Here is a 21,780-nt window from a genome sequence, read left to right on the forward strand (position 1 = left end):
TAGAAAAAAGTATGTACCATAATAATTGGAATGATAGAAATCATAATGGTAGTAATTACAGAAACAGAGATAATGGTAACTTCTGTCAGGATCAAAGTGTCAATAGAGAGAAATTTTGAATATTGGCAGGATGGGAATAATGGGGATAACCATGGGCATTTTAATTGAAGGAACAATCATAGAAGTAACTACTCAGGAAACATCAGTTCGCCTCAATGAAGGTCCACAGTTTTGGGGTGAGGGAACACAAGAAGCACAGGACTCCCAATTTACACTTACATTTGGACAATAATAACAGTGTTAATGACATGGCACAGGTATCTGAAGTTGAACAGAAGGAATACCAGACTTCTCACTTGGTTTTTGATCAAAAGTTTTGGGATACTATGTTTAATTATAGTGATATAGGTACCATTCACAAACCAGAATGTGAGAGTAATGAGAATTTTGATGTCATGTGTACTAATGATTTCTTCTCTTGGTCAGAAAACAGTGTTACTGATATATGTAAATCAGGTGATGACTATATTGGACCTGAACTAGGTGATATTTTTGATATAGATGTAAATGGGAGCTGTGAAAGTTGTAAGTCTGAGACTGGTAGCTTATTGCAAACGAATGGAGGTGTCGATGGAGATGAGACTTGTGTTGTTAATGATGTTGTTGATGAAGTAATTTTGGCAGAATATGATGATGATGATGTCGATGTTGATGAGTAGCAGGTATTTGTGGAGTTTAAGAAAAATGAAGTTTCAGATAAGGTAAGTGATGTATGTGATGATGTAAGTGAGAGTCATGGTATACAAGTCCAGTCAAAGCAGTTTTTCATTGGTGTCATGTGGAGTAATGATCCAGACAATAGAGGTGAGTTGTCTATAAGCCTAGAGAATAAAGGTGAAAACTTTTTGAAGTTTGTTTAGGACCAGTTTGATGATAACATAGATAAATGTGCATTCTGGAACAGATTAGTTGTGGTTAGTCAAAATTTGGTGGAATGAAGTGAAAGAAGATCTAAGCAGGAAGTGTAATTTTGACAGTAATATATTTTGTGTTCGTTTTTAAATAAGTGATGTTAGTTGTGCTATGGAATCCATTCATTGTGTTCAATCTATATCCGGAAACATGAGTAACCAAAGTAATGCTATGATACTAGTGAAGTTGATAAAACCCTGCAAAAACAATGTGGATGTAGATTTTGATGAAATTGAAAGTGATCTTTTACATGAAGTGTCTAATAACAGAGATGATGATTCAGATTTTGAGTGTCCTTTCATTAACTAATGATGAAGTATTGAACAGAATTGGGGAGAAGAGGAGTATGTAGCACAACTTGACAAAAAGAAGGGACCGGTTAGTAGGACATGTTCTGAGGCATCAAGGGATCACAAATTTAGCATTGGAGGGCAGCGTGGAGGGTAAAAATCGTAGAGGGAGACCAAGAGATGAATACACTAAGCAGATTCAGAAGGATGTGGGTTGCAGTAAGTACTGGGAGATGAAGAAGCTTGCACAGGATAGGGTAGCATGGAGAGCTGCTTCAAACCAGTCTCAGGACTGAATACCACAACAACAACAACAACATTATTAAGATTAAGAGTGATCAGTGGGAAGGGAACTGTTTGTTTGACATGGGTAGCCTGATTTATGGTATATCTGAACAATTTAGAGACAAGATCCATCATAGTAAGAATTTTGTGGAAATGTCCATTGCATGTGTAAAGACAAGAGGAGCTACTACTGGTAAGCCAAGCAAGTATGTAAAATGTCAACTACTGTTAATGTTTAGTATAGAGAACAAGGCCCTTGAACATGGATGCATAAAGATCCCTAGTCTGAAAGAAAATATAAACTATGTTAGCAGATCTGTAAGACTATATAATTATGCTTTTTTCAGTTGTAAATGAATGTAGTATGTAAGATGATGTGATTTCTAGAGTTCTGTCTTATCTATTGACTTAATTTAAATCTATGATACACTCAGTATATCTGTTTGTAGCACCTTGTTAGTTCATTTTTTTTATTGCATTTAGCTCTGTTTATTAAAGTTTCATATGTGAAGACTTTTTAATCTCATCTGACATAAATCCTTTATACTTGCTTTTGGAATATAAATAGGGAGAGAATATGCCGTGTGATTTGAAGAAGGTATTGAACAGCATATTTAGTACACAAAACAATGTTTCAGGATTTGATGTGAATGCTAGACAGGAAGTTACCTGTCCTTGGAGCATTTGATGAGAACTCTATGGAGGGAACTGAAAGATGTGAGTGGATCCACTCCCCTCACTGCTGTATGGCTGTACCCTGATGAATGAGTCAACTTACAAGAGATTATAGGTGCTGGCTAATGTCCTCAGGCAACTATCAACTACATCAGTGTTGTGACTGAGATTTGTAAATCATTAGCCAAGACTGCCAAACACAGTATTATTCTACATAAATGCATGTTTTTTCAAGTAAGGGGATTGACTTCCCAACAAATAATATAACTTTAAGTCAGTATGTATTTTTTCAGTTGTAAATGTATCTTCTAGGTCTTTATGTATGTAGGTTAGTTTGTATGGACAATTAGAAAATAGTGTGGAAAACTTTCACAAGCACAGAAAATATAACAAGATGTATACATGTCTGCTTTCGTACACTGGTTTTAGTCCTCAAGCTACTCAATTATTTCATCATTCAAAGCTATTTATGACTCTGTTTACCTTTATTTATCCTGAGGACAGCAATATTGTATCTGACTGGAATGCGAGTTGTGGGCAGAGTCATGCTTAACTCTGTTTTGGGTACCCTGGTCATCGCGACTGTGTGTGTGTACTCAAGGAGAGCACACAACTATTGATCAAGGCTAGATGCTTCTTATAATTACTCTTTACATATGATTGAACTTATTGATATGATTATGAACTGTATTCATTTTGTCGTGTCGAAACTTTTTTTCTCATTTTCACCCATTTTAGTTTGGATTCATGGGTCGGTCCCCACATCATAAGCTTAGGCCCTAATATTTTTTCATTATTTTGTCCTTTCATGAGTCAGCATATCCTTAAATACTCTGGCTTATGTGACTGATTGATTTGGTGCTATACTCCTCCTCATGATTGATTATATTCTTCTGATCTGTACCTGTCATGAGTTTTTCGAATCAGCTCAGTCATCATACACTTGTGATTTGAATTTTTTTCTCTTCTCTTTAGAAGATTTTGAAGGTGTGATTTTATGGCTGTAAACTTGCAATTAGTAATCCTAGTAATTTACCTTGTCTCTGTATTTATTTCTGTAGTTTACCAATTGTCTTGTGACAGAATGTTCCACAGATCTGAAAATCTGAATGCCATGGCCTGATATATGTATAGATTATGACTTTCATAGTAGATATTATTCTTATGTTTTCTGTAATATGTATCACATACTTCTGTCCATTATTTTGTACACCGTCTGGTAAACCTTATAGTCTGTCACAAAATATTGTAAAGGGAACACCCCCCCCCCCCCCCCCCCCGCTAACATTACCTTTCTTCAACAGAAGTTATTGATACCAAAAATACTTTCTACATTGTAAACAGGTTAATATAACCTCAGCTGTTAAACTAAAAGAATTTCATATGATTTTGTACAGAATGTATTATATTTCAGGGTAAAATGTATAAAAAGAAATTACTTTATTTTCTTTGTTACAATTGATATGTACTAACTCTGTATGTACAGTTAAAATTTCTCTTCTTTTAGAAACATTTTGAAATTACGAAATATTCAGCACACTTAAAATTCCTAATATTAACTGCACAATCTGACACTAATTATTAAATTTATTTCTGCATTCATTTACAAAATAATAATAGAAATTAATAGACAGGCATTTGTCAAGAAAGATTGTAAACTCTTTGGAATACTGTACCGCAGAATGGGGTAGTAGCGGGTACAACTCTGATGTGATCGCATATGTTTTTATGTTTGGCAGTAACAATGTAATTTACAATTTTGAATTGGGTATTGTAAAGACAGTGTTATATAGAAAAATGTGATAGGAAAAAAAAATTACAGAAACAGAAATTATGGAGCAGGCTTACTTCAGCATTGTCATGTCATTTGGAACCTACAAAGTCAAAAATTTCAGCCTAAAGGAACAACCCCTAGACATGAAGAACTGGAGCCAACTATGAGAAAAGAAGATAAGTAAAAACATTTATTGTAAATCTTACTCCTCTTAAATCTTATTAAAAGATTTTAGTCTGAAAAGAGTGACAATCAACAGGTAATGTGAGGGATAGCAAACTTTGATTTACACAAGTCTGATAGAAAACTTTGATTTGCACAATGTACATTCTATAGTTTTTGCACTGCCAGTGGTAAAAGTACTCATTTTTTATGTTGCTGTTGAAATTATGTTTTCATTGTTAGCAACAGTGCAAAACATTAATAATAAATAAACAAAGATTATGGAGAAAGTTGTTCAAGTGGTGCTTCTAGCATATATATTTGCACATTGTGTGGCAAATTGAAATTAAACATCTGCTAGCACAAAATACTTTAGCCAAGTGGAATAACAAGAAAGTGAAACATTTGAGTGACACCAAAAACTTTTGGGACGGGACAGTGAAGCACTTTGAAAAATGTGGGCTGTCCCAGGAAAAATGGGATGATGGGCACCCTATTCCAAAACCATGTTGTCCACTGAGATTTCAGGCCTGATTCTCCCCCCCCCCCCCCCCAAAAAAAAACTGTTTTAGCCTTAGTTGTAAAGATATTAACAATGAATTGTTAACTAGGTAATTCATGAGAAGAGGTGCACATTTTAAAACATTATCTTTTCTTGCACTACTAGGGTATTATCTGCTTACAGCACATACATATATAAATAAATAAACAATAAATCATATTACAGCCTTTATCTGCTTACAGAACATACAAATGTAAATTAATAAATAAATAAACAATAAATCACATTACATCCCTGAAAATTTTCGTCTATGTAGGAATTTACAGAACATAATATGTGAATCAATGAGCCACAGCGAAAGTAAAACTTGGCAAGGAAAACATGTATTGCTAATAAGGACTTATGTATAATTATATTCTGCAACCACCATCTCTAAGTTTTTATGCTCTTTTTTTTTTTTTTTTGTTAATGCAGTATTAATGATGGATGCAGAAAAGTAACCCTCCCCCACACATGTATATCCAAAGCTGCAATACCCCAGTTGACAACATTGTCCTGGTGGGTTGAGATGCACTGACAAGAAAATATAGACAGACGGAACCATGTAGTCATATGTGAGTGTTTTGTAATAGCTATCTCTAAAGGACATTCTCTGAAAGTCAGCAATGTTTTTAGTCTTGTTTATGTGCCTGTGGAGCATTCAATGGCTAACCTACATGGTGAGTGGCTATCTTTATTCCTTCCACTTTCTGCATTCCACCCAGAAGTTTCCAGTACCATAATGATAAATCTCTATTCTGAGGGTTAGTCTAGAAGTTAAGATTCAAGAAGTAGATGTTCTGGGGTGTGTTTTTATGCGTTTGTGTTTTTGGGTGTATGTGATGTCAAGCAATAGTGATTTTATCCGCTTGTACTTGAATTATTGTAAATGATGTCCACAGTGGTTAGGGTCACAGTCTCTAGACTGCAGGATCCTTGGTTTGATTTCCCTGGAATGGAGATTTCCTTCATTCGAGAATTCAGTATCTGAGCTGTTCTAATCATTTCATCTCATCTTTATCACAAAGATGCTCAAGTTGCCGATGTGGTATCAAACAGAAAGACATGCACCAGGTGGCTGAACAGCCCTAGATGGGGGTCTCTTGGCCAACAATCCCATATCATCATTTCACTTCAGTTCATTCTAGATGATAGCTCTATTTGAAAGTTCATCTGATAATATAAAGCACAGATCACTGTGGTTGATTAATGTGCAACTCATTAAAAAAATAATAACTGTATAAATATGTTTGTAGCATATCCAGGAGCTTGTTTGATCCCACGGGTTAAAACATTTGATAAAAGTGGAAATAAAATATTTTATTTCACTTTAAATTGCATTTTGAGACCGATCTCTTGCACAGCCTTCCTTTCTTTTTGTCACCTTTGGTTCTGCTTCCAAATTTTTAAACTGTAATGCAATAAAAGGGAGAATAGTGTTGACTCACATTATGAACAGACTATGTGCAGATGAAATAATTTTCTCTGAGCAGACGAAAATGTATGGTGACTATGTCTTCAGCATTAAAGAATACACTGTAGAAACACAAAATTTGCCATAGTCACAAAATAAACTCGAACTATTAACTGACCCAGTAATTTAATACCACATTTCACATGGGAAGTGCTGGTGAAATGATGATGACTTACTTCAGCTTATGTTTTTATTTACTTTTGTTTGTCTTTTACTCACTGGATGACCTGAGACTAGACACTGCTTATGTCAACATTAATTGTTATATTATAATACTCTAAATTCCAGGACAGAAACAACAAACAAAAATGAAAACATCTGTTAACATCAAGAAAAGTAATGAGAATTTTGTACTTATGTTATAAAAAGAGAGGGAAAGCTTGAAGGCTTGGGAAATTTTCTGATCTTTAAAGTGTGGCTATGTGCCAACTACCACAAATTTTGCAGATGAATGGTTACATTTCCTCACTTTTCTTTTACTAGTTATTTAATTACTGTTTTTAAGCCTTTTAAGGCTTGTTGTGTGGGTAATTCATTCATGCTTATTTTTGCAAGGAAACTAAATGGCTGGCCAGTGCAGTGGAATTCCCAGTACTGTTGTTATAAACAAGCACAAAATATTAATCTTAGCTTTCATAACTTGTATGTATCTTCTTCATGGACGGATGAGGGATCAGTTGAGTAAGGTTGCAATCCCTCTTCACTCCCTGAAAAAGAAAAACCAGTTCTGAAAGTTAGGATTAATATTTTCTGCATTTAAGTGTTTTTATCAACATTACTATGAATTTTGCCTTGTGAAGGTAAGTGTCGGATAGTCATTGTGCCTCACTGCAGTTTTAAATTTTCTCAGCTTAATTTTCCTTTTGGTACATACTTACTTTTAAGGAAATATATTTATAGTGCTGCTGTTTATGTGAGCAATGGTCAATTGCTGTGAATAAGTTTCACATTATATTACTTTCACTGTATGACTAAAGACTAATGCCATTCACCCAAAGCATGAGTTTATAATTGAGTTAATGTTAGCAGGTGTTACAGCTGAAGATATCTCCCTGAGCCACTGCTGGGGCTCTGGAAATCTACATGGCCATGCACCAACTTCATATGCCTCTGAAAGTTTGACGTGCGGCTGAGTACTTTGTTGCAAAGTTTACACACAGTCTCTCCTGAATGTATTTTCTTGTGTGATGACAAGTTTTTAGCGTATCTGTAAGCTGCTCCACAAATGTCACAGGAATACATTCTTCCCTCAGATGATGACTCCCCAGTGTGGTACAAAATACCGGGTAGACCTGTAGAAGAAAACAGTCCTCAGTATTTGCAAATAAAATTGAACTATTTGTTCTTAGACATTGTATTTGTTCATCCAAAGCCAATTAAAGTACTCCAGTCTTGAACAGAAAATTGTGATACTGAATAATTATGAATTATGGAGGTGTAATCTTTGCTATTTACATATGGTGAATTTTCATCTTTTTTAAGAATTAAGCAAACTTTATTGTGTGGTACAAACAACATAACTGGACATGGAACAATTGACAAGCCATAGACCTCTATTTTCAGTTATCTGCAGAAATGAAAAATATTTAGCCAGCTAGCTAGGGAGGAGGGACAGATGGGGGAGAGTGGTGAGAGAGGAGGGATTTTCTGGCGGACACACAGTTCAGCATGGAATTCAAACACAAAATAACTACAAATTTTTATTGAACAAAATCCAGTTCCCAAGACAAAATCTACCACATTCTTGTGGGTTATCTTTTGGTACTTCAGCCACAAAATCACAGTTAAGAGGGCCATATATTTAATAGCTGATGATTTAAAGCTGACAGGATGAGTGCTAATTAAAAAGGCTGTAGGGAAAGAGAATATCAAACTTATTAATTAGTTTTAAAAAGGAACAAGTGGATTCAAAAACTTCAGAACAATGACAATATATGATATCTTCTATCCAAAGCTTCTTTCTTTATTTTGGACAACATAGCTATCTTTTATGTAAATGGATATATTCCACTTTGTTTTCCCACTGGGATTACTGCCTGAGAAAGCAAAGCAGTCATCAAAATTGAGATTCCAGAATAAAATTTTCACTCTGCAGTGGAGTGTGCTGATCAAAACTGTGTGCCGGACCGAGACTCGAACTTGGACCTTTGCCATTCGCAGGCAAGTGCTCTACCGACTGAGCTACCCAAGCACGACTCATGAACTGTACTCACAGATTTAATTCCACCAGTACCTCATCTCCTACCTTGAGTGAAAATTTCATTCTGGAAGCATCCTCCAGACTGTGGCTAATCCATGTCTCTGGAATATCCTTTTTTCCAGGAGTGCTAGTTCTGCAAGTTTCACTAGAGAGCTTCTGTGAAGTTTGGAAGGTGGGGCAGAAGATACTAGTGGAATCAAAGCTGTGAGAACAGGTCATGAGTCATGCTTGGGTAGGATTGTGAGTCATGCTTAGGTAGCTAGTTGGTAGAGCACTTGCCTGTGAAAGAGAAAGGTCCCGAGTTCCAGTCTCAGTCTGGCACACAGTTTTGATCTACCAGGAAGTTTCATATCAGCGCACACTCCACTGCAGAAAGAAAATTTCATGCTGGAAACATCTCCCAAGCTGTGGCTAAGCCATGTCTCTATAGTGTCCTTTTTTCCAAGAGTGCTAGTTCTGCAAGTTTTGCAGGAGAGCTTCTGTGAAGTTTGGAATGTAGGAGATGAGGTACTGGCACAATTAAAGCTGTGATGATGGGTGGTGAGTCGTGCTTGGGTAGCTCAGTCAGTAGAGCACTTGCTTGTGAAAGGCAAAGGTCCCAACTTCGAGTCTCGGTCCAGCACATGGTTTTGATCTGCCAGGAAGTTTCAAAATTGAGGTTGGTTTGAACAACAAAGGGCTTCTCTAGGTACAATCCGAACAGAGGTGGTTCACTTTTGCTTTTCTGGGCAGTTGCAGTGATGTCTAGAAGTTAGCATGGAGTACTAATTCTGGTGCAACTTGGCATTCATACAGGGAAAATGAGACAAAGATGAAAACAGTGTTCAATGCCAGAAAAGGTTGTTTGTAATGGTCTGAATAGTGACAGATGTCCTAATCAGGCCATTCAGCAGAGAAGAATGAGTAAAAAAATTTTATTTCTGTAAAACTGGCATATTTTTAAACAATGCACACCGTAGCACTAGTATATGATAGTTGCAGTTTATCTGAAGCTGTTGTAAGTTAGACAGTAATTCAGTGGGGAAGCAGTCTTGCGTATAAAATATATATTTGAACTGAGAAATAGTTTTCAGAATAATATCTTTCACAAAGTGATGAAATCTTTGAAGATTTTAAATATTGCAGAGTAAGTGTTGCTCAAATTGAAGATCAAAATTTACAGTCCTTGAAAAAGAACAAGAGAAAAAGAAAGACAGTTGACATTTACATTAAACAGGAAAAGCCCAAAAAACACAATTACATTCAAGTAGCATTTATGTGTGAGAATGAAACTGTAAAATCATCTCCATTAAGAAATAAAAACTAGCGAACCATTAGCTAAATATATGGAATCATAAGTTTGATAAAAAATTAGTTAACAGTACTATTTTTTCAAAAACAAGTATAAGAGACAGTCAAATGAAAACTAAACCCCTCACAATGGGATCATGCAATGATTCCATTCAAAAGTAATCACCACACATTAAGACACTGATTCCACTGGGAAATGAGATGAGCAATTCCTGTTTCATAGAATGTGGGCAGTTCCTGTTTCATAGAATGCGGCTGACCACTGACAGATCCACATCCATACCCACACTTGCATTTCCTCATCCAACTGAAACTGACACCCATGCTTGTCTTTCTTCAGGTTGCAAAAGATGTGAAAATTAGATGTGAAAGAATCAGTTTTTATGGAGGATGTTGCAGTGTTTCTCAAACAAATCACTGAAGCACAGCCTGTGATTGTGGCAGTATGGAGTGGGCATTATCATGCAACAGGATGATTTCGTCCAACAGTACTGCTGGGCACATTGACTTCATGTCAAATTGTGTTGCAGTTTCTTCAATGTGTCTGCATAGCACTGTGCATTGATTGTTCTTTGAAGCTTGAGGAATTCAACAAGCAGAGGGCCCCAGCAGTCAAGAAGATGGACATCATGACCTTTCTGGAACTTGTATGAACAGTTTTGGATTTCTTTCATGGGGAAGATGTGGGGTGTTGTCACTGTTGGCTTTGCCGCTTGCACTTGAGTTGTGACAGCGCTGTCAGAAAGAATCATTTTGTTGCATGATAATGCCTGCATCACACTGCCAATCATATGAAGGCTATGCTACAGTGATTTGTTTCAGAAACACTATAACATTCTCCGTACAGCCCAGATCTTCCACTGTGTGATTTTTCACATTTTTGGTGATCTGAAGAAAGACATATGTCAATGTCAGTTTCAGCCAGATGAGGAGGTCTGAATGAAATGCATTTGGCTCTCAATAGAGCAATGCGTGATGCCATCAATGACTACTGTAGCAAAATATTGTAAACAACATTTCACAAAATCCAGAGAAATTCTGGTCATATGTAAAGGCTGTTAGTGGCACCAAAGTTAGTGGCCAGTCCTAGCAAATAAGACAGGAACTAAAGTTGAGGGTAGCAAACCAAAAGCTGAAATGCTTAACTCCATTTTCAAATTTTCATTTACAAAGGAAAACCTAGGAGAACTGCCCCAATTTAATCTTCATACCACTGAAAACATGAATGAAATAAGTATTAGTGTCAATGGTGTTGATAAACAGCTGAAATCGTTAAAACTGAACAAAGCTCCAGGCCTCAATGGAATCCCTGTCAGATTCTATACTGAATTTGTGGCTGAGTTAGCCCCTCATCTAACTATAATCTATCGTAGATCCCTCAAACAAAAAACCATGCCCAGTTCTTGGAAAATGGCACTGGTCACACCCATCCACAAAACTACCATCCAACATCCTCGACATCAATTTGTTCTAGAATCTTAGAACATATTCCAAGGTCAAACATAATGAGGCAGTCTGAACAGTATCACCTCCTCAATACCAACCAGCATGGATTTTGAAAACATTGATCATGTATAACTCAACTTGCGCTTTTCTCACATGATGTACTGAAAGCTTTGAAACATGGCAACCAGGCAGATAAAGTGTTTCTTAATTTCCAAATAGCAATTGACTCAGTACTGCATTTATTGTCAAAAGTATGATCATATGAGGTATCAAGTGAAATTTGTGACTGGATTGAGGACTTTTGGTAGGGAGGATACAGCATGTTATCTTGGATGGAGAGTTGTAATCAGATGTAGAAGTAACTTCAGGCATGCCCCAGGGAAGTGTTTTGGGCCCTTGCCATTCATGTTGTATATTAATGACCTTACAGACAATATTAATAGTGAAATCAGGCTTTTTGCTGGTGATGCAGTTTTCTGTAATGAAGTACTATCTGAGAGAAGCTGCATACATATTCAGTCAGAATATTTCAATGTGGTGTAGAAATTGGGAGGTTGCTCTAAATGCTCAGAAATGTAAAATTTTGTGCTTCACAAAATGAAAAAAATGTAGTTTTCCTATGACTATAATATCAATGAGTCACTGTTGGAATTGGCCAACTCATACAAATACCTGGGTGTAACACATTGTAGGGATATGAAATGGAATGATCAATAGGTTTAGTTATGGGTAAAGCAAGTGGTAGACTTTAGTTTATTGGTAGAATACTGGGGAAGCACACTCAGTCTACAAAAGACATTGCTTGTGAACCACTTGTGTGACCGGTTCTAAAATACTGCTCAAGTGTGTGGCACCCATACCAAATAAGACTAACAGAGGATATTGAATGTAGACAAAAAAGGGCAGCACAAATGGTCACAGGTTTGTTTAATCTGAGGGAGAGTACCACAGAGATACTGAAGAAACTGAACTGGCAGACCCTTGAAACAGATGTAAACTATCCTGGTAGAAAATCTATTCACAAAATTTCACAAATTGGATTTAAATGATTACTCTAGGGATAAACTGTTATACTGGACCCAAAGTAGCCCCTGAGGGTCGGCAACCCATATTACACCACAGAGGATGAAGGTGTCTATGCCCAAGGCATACGAAAAGCACCACGGTAAACACCGGCTATTTACATACAAGATAATGGAAACTGACATTCCGAGCACTACTTCCTGCGGGGGGAGCTTGAGCCATGGCCTGCAGGAAGTATCACTACGCCAAAACCTGATTGGCTGGAGACAGCTCTTTAGGGGCTAGAACCAGCCCCGAAGTTCGGTTCAGGCCGGATGCCGACCTCGTGTACTGCGACCGTTGAATATTATGTCTTTGTCTCTGAATTGGACTGTTACTAGTGTGTGTGTGTGTGTGTGTGTGTCTGTGTGTGTGTGTGTGTGTGTGTGTGTGTGTGTGTGTGAGTGTAAGTGTGTGTGTGTGTGTGTGTGATCTGCTCTGATTATTATATACACATATAAAATCTGTCTTCTCATTTCATCAAATGTAGGAACTGTTTCAAGATCCAAAAGATAATAATCAGAGCAGGTCATTTTAATTTTTCTATCTGTTATCCTTGCTCAAATTGCTACTGTTTATGTGGATAGTAAGTACATAACATAAATTTAAGAAAAATGGTTGAGCTGTTATTATGCAAGCATTTGTTGTTATTCATAGAATGAGAATCATATCACCATAACTATGAAATTATATGGGGTCACATTTTTTGGAATCCAAAATTTGCAAAAAGAGCCATTAGAATCATATCTGGATGCAAACCCAATGACTCATACAAACCAGTGTTTTAAGATTTCTGGTATTCCACCTTTATCATGTACATACATTACAGAAACTATTATTTTCTTTAAAATAAGTATAATGTGATAGCATAGTGGTTTTAAAAATAAAAAAAAAAGATGACATTCATAATCACTACACCAGACAAAACAGTTACTTATATTTGACCCGAACCAGCACTTGCCTGCACCGGAAAATTGCTTTCCACATGGGAATCAAACTTTTGATCCAAATTAAAACTTTTTTGTGCCAGAATTGCCTTTCCATGTGGGAATTAAACTTTATAACAAATTACCAAGAAATTTAGGAGTACTAAAAGAAGCTCAAAATTTAGTACAAAATTCAATGTGGTATGCTTTGAATAGTTTGTAGAATGAAAACCTGTCTTGAAGTCTGGCAGAAAACCCAAAGAGATTCTGGTCATATGTAAAGTACACCAGGTAATACCTTCCATGCATGATAGCAATGGTGATGTTACTGGTGACAGTGCCACTAAAGCAGATTTACTAAACATAGTTTTCTGAAATTCCTTCACCAAAGAAGATGAAGTAAATATTCCAGAATTAGAATCAAGAATGCCAAATGAGTAACTTGGAAGCAGATATCCTCGGTGTAGCAAAGCATTTTAAATCATTTAATAAAGGCAAGGCCTCCAGCCCAGATTGTATATAAGTCAAGTATCTTTCAGAGGATGCTGATACAATAGCTCCATACTTAGCAATCATATACAGCCACTCACCCACTGAAGGCTCCATATGTAAAGACCCGAAAGTTGCGCAAGTCACACCAGTACCCAAGACAGGAAGTAGTACTAATCTGCTAAGTTATGGACCTGTATTGCTGACGTTGATTTGTAGCAGGATTTTGGAACATATACGGTGTTCAAACATTATGGGTTACCTCGAAGAAAAAAAAAACAATTTATTGACAAACAGCCAACATGAACTCAGAGAATATCATTCTTGTAAAATGCAACCAGCTCTTTGTTCTCATGAAGTAATGAGCGCTATTGAGAGGGGGTGTCAAGTTGATTCCATATTTTTAAATTTCTAGATGGCTTTTGACACCATTCCTCACAAGTAATTTCTAATCGAACTGTGTGCCTATAGATGATATTATGTGCCTGGAGCATGATTTCCTGTCACAAAGATCATAGTTCATAGCAACTGACACAAATTCATAAATTCATCAAGCAAAACAAAAGTAATATTTGGCATTCCCCTAGGAAGTGTTACAGGCCCTCTGCTCTTCCTTATCAACATAAACAATTTAGGAGACAGTCTTAGCAGCCCTCTTATATTGTTTGCAGATGATACTATCATTTACTGTCTTGTAAAGTCATCAGATGATTTAGACAAGATATTTGCATGGTGTGAAAACTGGCAATTGACTCTAAATAATGAAATTATGAAAACATCCATACAAGCACTACAAGGAATCTGTTAAATTGTGGCTGGACGATAAATCACACAAATCTAATAGCTGTAAATTCAACTGAATACTTAGGGATTAAAATTATGAATAACATAAATTGGAATGGCCACATGTTGTTGGGAAAGCAAACAACAGACTGTGACTTATTGGCAGAACATTTTGAAAATGCAGCAGATGTACTACAAAGACTGCTTACACTATGCTTATCCACCCTTTTCTGGCATACTATTGTGTAATGTGGGACCTGCATCAGACAGGATTGATGGAGGACATTGAAAAAGTTCAAAGAAGGGCAGCTTGTTTTGTATTATGAAATAGGGGAGAGAGAGTCACAGATATAATGATTGGAGTGGCAATCATTAAAACAAAGGCATTTTTTGTTGCAGCAGGATCTTCTCAAGAAATTTCAATCACCAGCTCTTCTCAGAGTGTGAAAATATGTTGTTGGCACCGACCTACATAGCAAGACATGATCATTGTAACAAAATAAGAGAAATCAGTGTTTGCATGGAAAGATTTAAGTGTTTGTTTTTTCTGCATGCTGCTCAAAAGTAGAATGGCATATAAACAGCTTAAAGGTGAGCCAGTGAACCCTCTGCTAGTCACATAATTGTGAATTGTGGAGTACTCATGCAGATGTACCGGGTTATCAAAAAGTCAGTATAAATTTGAAATCTTAATAAACCACGGAATAATGTAAATGGAGAGGTAAAAATTGACACACATGCTTGGAATGACAAGGGGTTTTCTTAGAACCACCCTGTACTGCTAGACGCGTGAAAGATCTCCTGTGCGCGTCATTTGGTGATGATCATGTGCTCAGCTGCTACTTTCATCATGCTTGGCCTCCCAGGTCCCCAGACCTTAATCCATGCGATTATTGGCTTTGGGGTTACCTGAAGTCGCAAGTGTATCGTGATCGACCGACATCTATAGGGATGCTGAAAGACAACATCCGATGCCAATGCCTCACCATAGCTCTGGACATGCTTTACAGTGTTGTTCACAACATTATTCCTCAATTACAGCTATTGTTGAGGAATGATGGTGGACATATTGAGCATTTTCTGTAAAGAACATCATGTTTGCTTTGTCTTACTTTGCTATGCTAATTATTGCTATTCTGATCAGACGAAGTGCTATCTGTCGGACATTTTTTGAACTTTTGTATTTTTTTGGTTCTAATAAAACCCCATGTCATTCCAAGCATGTGTGTCAATTTGTATCTCTCTATCTACATTATTCAGTGATTTATTCAGTTTTCAAATTTATACTGACTTTTTGATCACCCAGTATGTGTAGATGTAGAGATATAAAAGCTAATACTGTGAACAAAATCTTAAAAATCTTTAAAGTTAGATATGCAGCATCATTTGTTTTACACCACTGAAGAATATTTAAATGTATCAAGTATATTACATAAATGAGAAGAATTTGTAATTTTATATGTGTGTGCATAGAAAATTAGTTACCATAATACTGCTTTTGTATACATAGGCCCAATAAACATATAATACAATATAATAGATAACTGAAAACAACCATTTTAGTGTGCAAAGAACATGCTGTATAAAGTTCAACCTGCTACCAGTATGACCACCAAGGTGTTTTGAGAGGTGTGCTTGCTGTATTACAGCATTATTATCATTATTATTATTATTATTATTATTATGTATTATGTACAGCAATAACAACTTTTGGTCAAATGAAGCGGCTGGTACCGAGCATTAGTTTTGACTTGTGACATAATGATGATGCGATGTCATCTACATGTGACAAATTTGAAAATTTGTGTGTGATGAGAGGGCATTTTGAAGTAAGTGTTGTTTAAAAAGTCACTCTTTTGCAGTAAATTTCAGTATCCAGAATGTTCCTGTGTATGTCATTTTAAAAAAATTGTATTTAGAGGTTTTTGTGTGTCTTGAGTGTGTAATTGTGGTAGTCCTATTGTAAACTGTGGAAATGTGCAACACACTGCATACCATATCATTTCTTCAAAAGCATGGTCTATCACTTTATTAACTTACATGTCATGAATGCAAAAAGTTATGAAGTTTCTGCTATCTGTACCAACAACAGATGTATTTAGCATTGTCAGAAGTACAGGTCAAATAGTTGGGGTATTTGGTTTTTAAAAAATTATGGCTTTCCAGCTGTAATACTGTTTTGTTGATTTTTTTTCTGTTATTATTCTTTGATTTGGTAGTCTGCAAATCTATGAGTTTTCTGGAATTCAATTTAACTATACAGATGACACATTTTTTTATGAAAATTTGTTGATTTGTGGTTGGTGAGTATGAAGTTGAATAGCTACGTATGATAAGTGAAGATGATGACATCAATTTTACATTGAAACTGGCTTTTTTTAATTGTTTGTCAGTATCATGATGATTAAGTTAGCTACATAGGTTTATTGCAGATAACAATACCAATTTTGTGGGTTGTTTAGGAGGTTTTATTTATTTTTTTGTTTTGTTTTCGGATTGTTTGTATTTATTGAATAGGTTATCATTTCATGCAGTTTTTATTCTTAATGAGAACACTGACTTGAATTGTGACCTTTCTAAAAAAAAATTCTGAAATCAAAGAAAATCTTAAATGGAATTATTTCAAAACTCTAAAGTCTATTTGGCAGTCATCAGAGACACTGCATGGGATTGCAAAAGAACATGCTTGCAAGTGATTCAAAGGATGGAAAATATGAACAGAGTTGTGCATTGTAGTCCAAGGGGTTACTTTAAAGGGAGCAACATGTAAATTAAATGCAAAAATCTTTACAATAAAAGGTTTTTCAATTAATTTTCTCAGTTTCCATGAGACTCTCTTGAGTCCGAGTAGTGTGGTCATATAATGAAGTACTACATAAAATGTATGAATGACTGAACAGTTCACAGAAATATGATAAAAAATTAAAGTGATGATTCATGATAGTACATACATACAAGAAATTCGATACAGTAAAAGGCTCTGAAGTACTCTAAGTAAACTTTGTAGAAAATAGGATTGTATCACAAAGAAGCCATGTAATAGCTTAAAGGAACTTTTGACTGTACAATTCAACAGTGCTAAAATTGATAAAAACTGAAATGAAATACAAACAGGAATTTAGTCCTATTCCCACTTACAAGGAAACATTACCAACTTGACCTTGTATTTTATGGAGAAAAAAAATCATGCATACATGATATTAGCCCCGGCAATTGATCTGACATGAAAATATGGCAATTATATTGACAGTACATGGTTATGACCTTCTGAAAGTACAACTTTTAAACATGCATGTGCATCACTTGTTTGTGACTTGCTCCACCCCATTGTGCCCGCTTGATGTCCGAGAGCAAAATACTGTACAGCAGAATGACAACCAGTGCCTTCCTATTTAAGAGTAGCACAACTCTTGCAAATGTACTCCATTTTAATGGTGTCAGCTTCACAGTCCAATAGTTACATAGTGCTATCTTACTTCTTTAATACCACACTCATTTGTTTTGTTAATTTACATCACATTCGTGCATGATAACATAAAAGTGTTCAAAATACATAGATCTCTGACACCAGCTACAAGTTAAAAAGTGACAAAATGATATTTTGATGGATGTTCAAAGTGATCAGGCTGGTCACTGATGCAGCTTCTTCAATATCAAGTTCAGTGGAAGACAGGTGTGTAAAGAAGAGAATGCACTTGAAGGATATTGTTACACTGGCTGAAGTTCACATCAACACCCAGAAGTCATTGTGCACTGGTAAACCTGCAGACAAGACCCTTGAAATGTGGAAGACAAATACCCTAGTGGCTGAAGTATCTTGCTTCACCTGGAGGTATTGTCAATACAGATGTTAGTAGTACTCTGTAGTACACCTAATGATGACAAAAGTTTTAATTTTTCTTGTATATTTTCATGTTCTGTTGTTTTATAATATAATTTTAGCAGCAGTGGCAGCATCGGTGGTGGTGGTGATGGTGGTGGTGGTGCCTGAAGTATTTTAGGAAAACCACAGAAAACATAAACCAGGATGGATGCATGAAGACTGTAGACATCACCCTCCTGAATACAAGGCCATTTAGTTTATTCCTAGTGCACAAAACTGTTTTGCAAAAAATTACTTAATAATCTGCTAGACTAGTGCTGAACTGTTCATTCGTTTCTCAGTCTTAATTGTTGCAAGCACTATACATACATTGTCTCATAATGTATTCAAGAAAATACACACACTATCAGCTGTCATCAAGACCATAACAATGATGTTTGATTTCCAAAGAGACATTTATTGATAATGTATTTATTCTGCAAAAATAAGCAGTAAGAATATTGTTCAACATTGGTGACAATATATCTTGGAGAAACTTCTTCTAGAGCACTTCTAATTATTTTTCTTATGCTCTTGTTCATTTACTCATTAATTTTATTTATGTTTTCTAATAAAAATCAGCTTCAGATTAACAGTGCAACAAACAATCATGACTCAGGAAGTAAAAATAATTGATGTATTTTTGTCTTGGCTTGAACTGTTGTTATCTGTTTCAGTCCACAACAACTACTACTACTAACAAAAGACTGTATTATTGCACTAATAAGTATCTTGTTGTTGTTGTTGTGGTCTTCAGTCCTGAGACTGGTTTGATGCAGCTCTCCATGCTGCCCTATCCTGTGCAAGTTTATTCATCTCCCAGTACCTACTGCAACCTACATCCTTCTGAATCTGCTTAGTGTATTCATCTCTTGGTCTCCCTCTACGATTTTTACCCTCCATGCTGCCCTCCAATACTAAATTGGTGATCCCTTGATGCCTCAGAACATGTCCTACCAACCGATCCCTTCTTTTAGTCAAGTTGTGCCACAAACTACTCTTCTCCCCAATCCTATTCAATACTTCCTCATTAGTAATGTGATCTACCCATCTAATCTTCAGCATTCTTCTGTAGCACCACATATCAAAATCTTCTATCCTCTTCCTGTCCAAACTATTTATCATCCATGTTTCACTTCCATACATGGCTACACTCCATACCAATACTTTCAGAAACGACTTCCTGATACTTAAATCTATACTCGATGTTAACAAATTTCTCTTCTTCAGAAACGTTTTCCTTGCCATTGCCAGTCTACATTTTATATCTTCTCTACTTCGACCATCATCAGTTATTTTGCTCCCCAAATAGCAAAACTCCTTTACTACTTTAAGTGTCTCATTTCCTGATATAATTCCCTCAGCATCACCTGGCTTAATTCGACTACATTCCATTATCCTTGTTTTGCTTTTGTTGATGTTCATATTATGTCCTCCTTTCAAGACACTGTTCATTCTGTTCAACTGCTCTTCCAAGTCCTTTGCTGTCTCTGACAGAATTACAATGTCATCGGCGAACCTCAAAGCTTTTATTTCTTCTCTGTAGATTTTAATACCTACTCCGAATTTTCCTTTTGTTTCCTTTACTGCTTGCTCAATATACAGATTGAATAAAATTGGGGAGAGGCTACAACCCTGTCTCACTCCCTCCCCAACCAGTGCTTCCCTTTCATGCCCCTCGACTCTTATAACTGCCATCTGGTTTCTGTACAAATTGTAAATAGCCTTTCGCTTCCTGTATTTTACCCTTGCCGTCTTTAGAATTTGAAAGACAGTATTCCAGTCAACATTGTCAAAAGCTTTCTCTAAGTCTACAAATGCTAGAACGTAGGTTTGCCTTTCCTTAATCTTCCTTCTAAGATAAGTTGTAAGGTCAGTATTGCCTCACGTGTTCCAATATTTCTATGGAATCCAAATTGATCTAACCTGAGGTTGGCTTCTACCAGTTTTTCCATTTGTCTGTAAAGAATTCATGTTAGTATTTTGCAGCTGTGATTTATTAAACTGATAGTTCGGTAATTTTCACATCTGTCAACACCTGCTTTCTTTGGGATTGGAATTACTATATTCTTCTTGAAATCTGAGGGTATTTCGCCTGTCTCATACATCTTGCTCACCAGATGGTAGAGTTTTGCCAGGACTGGCTCTCCCAAGGCTGTCAGTAGTTCTAATGGAATGTTGTCTACTCCCGGGGCCTTGTTTCGACTCAGGTCTTTCAGTGCTCTGTCAAACTCTTCACGCAGTATCGTATCTCCCATTTCATCTTCATCTACATTCTCTTCCATTTCCATAATATTGTCCTCAAGTACATCGCCCTTTTATAGACCCTCCATATACTCCTTCCACCTCTCTGCTTTCCCTTCTTTGGTTAGAACTGGGTTTCCATCTGAGCTCTTGATATTCATACAAGTGGTTCTCTTTTCTCCAAAGGTCTCTTTAATTTTCCTGTAGGCAGTATCTACCTTACCCCTAGTGAGATAAGCCTCTACATCCTTACATTTGTCCTCTAGCCATCCCTGCTTAGCCATTTTGCACTTCCTGTCGATCTCATTTTTGAGACGTTTGTATTCCTTTTTGCCTGCTTCATTTACTGCATTTTCTCCTTTCATCAATTAAATTCAATATTTATTCTGTTACCCAAGGAGTTCTACTAGCCCTCGTCTTTTTACCTAGTTGATCCTCTGCTGCCTTCACTACTTCATCCCTCAGAGCTACCCATTCTCCATCTACTGTACTTCTTTCCCCCCATTGCTGTCAATTGTTCCCTTATGATCTCCCTGAAACTCTGTACAACCTCTGGTTTAGTCAGTTTATCCGGGTCCCATCTCCTTAAATTCCCACCATTTTGCAGTTTCTTACTCTTCTTCTTAATCTACAGTTCGTAACCAATAGATTGTGGTCAGAGTCCACATCTGCCCCTGGAAATGTCTTACAATTTAAAACCTGGTTCCTAAATCTCTGTCTTACCATTATATAATCTATCTGATACCTTTTAGTATCTCTGGGATTCTTCCATGTATACAACCTTCTTTTATGATTCTTGAACCAAGTGTTAGCTATGATTAAGTTACACTTTGTGCAAAATTCTACCAGATGGCTTCCTCTTTCATTTCTTAGCCCCAATCCATATTCACCTGCTATGTTTCCTTCACTCCCTTTTCCTACTCTCGAATTCCAGTCACCCATGACTATTAAATTTTTGTCTCCCTTCACTATCTGAATAATTTCTTTTATCTCATCATACATTTCATCAATTTCTTCATCATCTGCAGAGCTAGTTGGCATATAAATTTGTACTACTGTAGTAGGCGTGGGCTTCGTGTCTGTCTTGGTCACACTAATGCGTTCACTATGCTGTTTGTAGTAGCTTACCCGCACTCCTGTTTTTTTATTCATTATTAAACCTACTCCTGCATTACCCCTATTTGATTTTGTGTTTATAACCCCGTATTCACCTGACCAAAATTCTTGTTCCTCCTGCCACCGAACTTCACTAATTACCACTATGTCTAACTTTAAGCTATCCATTTCCCTTTTTAAATTTTCTAA

The 21,780-nt window shown here is 36.4% G+C and overlaps 1 protein-coding gene across 2 annotated transcripts in view; it reads right to left on the bottom strand.

Annotated features, from left to right (window-relative positions):
• Window positions 1–21,780, bottom strand: part of LOC126162801 (broad-complex core protein isoforms 1/2/3/4/5-like) — a 538,471-nt gene that overhangs the window by 69,365 nt on the left and 447,326 nt on the right. Inside the window, exon 6 of one of the 2 annotated variants that reach the window (XM_049919532.1) lies at window positions 6,063–7,465. The exons of the other annotated variant lie outside the window; for it this stretch is intronic. Within the exon in view, the coding sequence (XP_049775489.1) occupies window positions 7,206–7,465 (260 nt within the window). The 3' untranslated portion in view covers window positions 6,063–7,205. Of the gene's footprint in view, window positions 1–6,062; window positions 7,466–21,780 lie in introns of those variants that run through there. 2 annotated transcript variants of the gene reach the window in all.

This window comes from Schistocerca cancellata, chromosome 2, assembly GCF_023864275.1.
Source record: "Schistocerca cancellata isolate TAMUIC-IGC-003103 chromosome 2, iqSchCanc2.1, whole genome shotgun sequence".
Classification (NCBI taxonomy): Eukaryota; Metazoa; Arthropoda; class Insecta; order Orthoptera; family Acrididae; genus Schistocerca; species Schistocerca cancellata.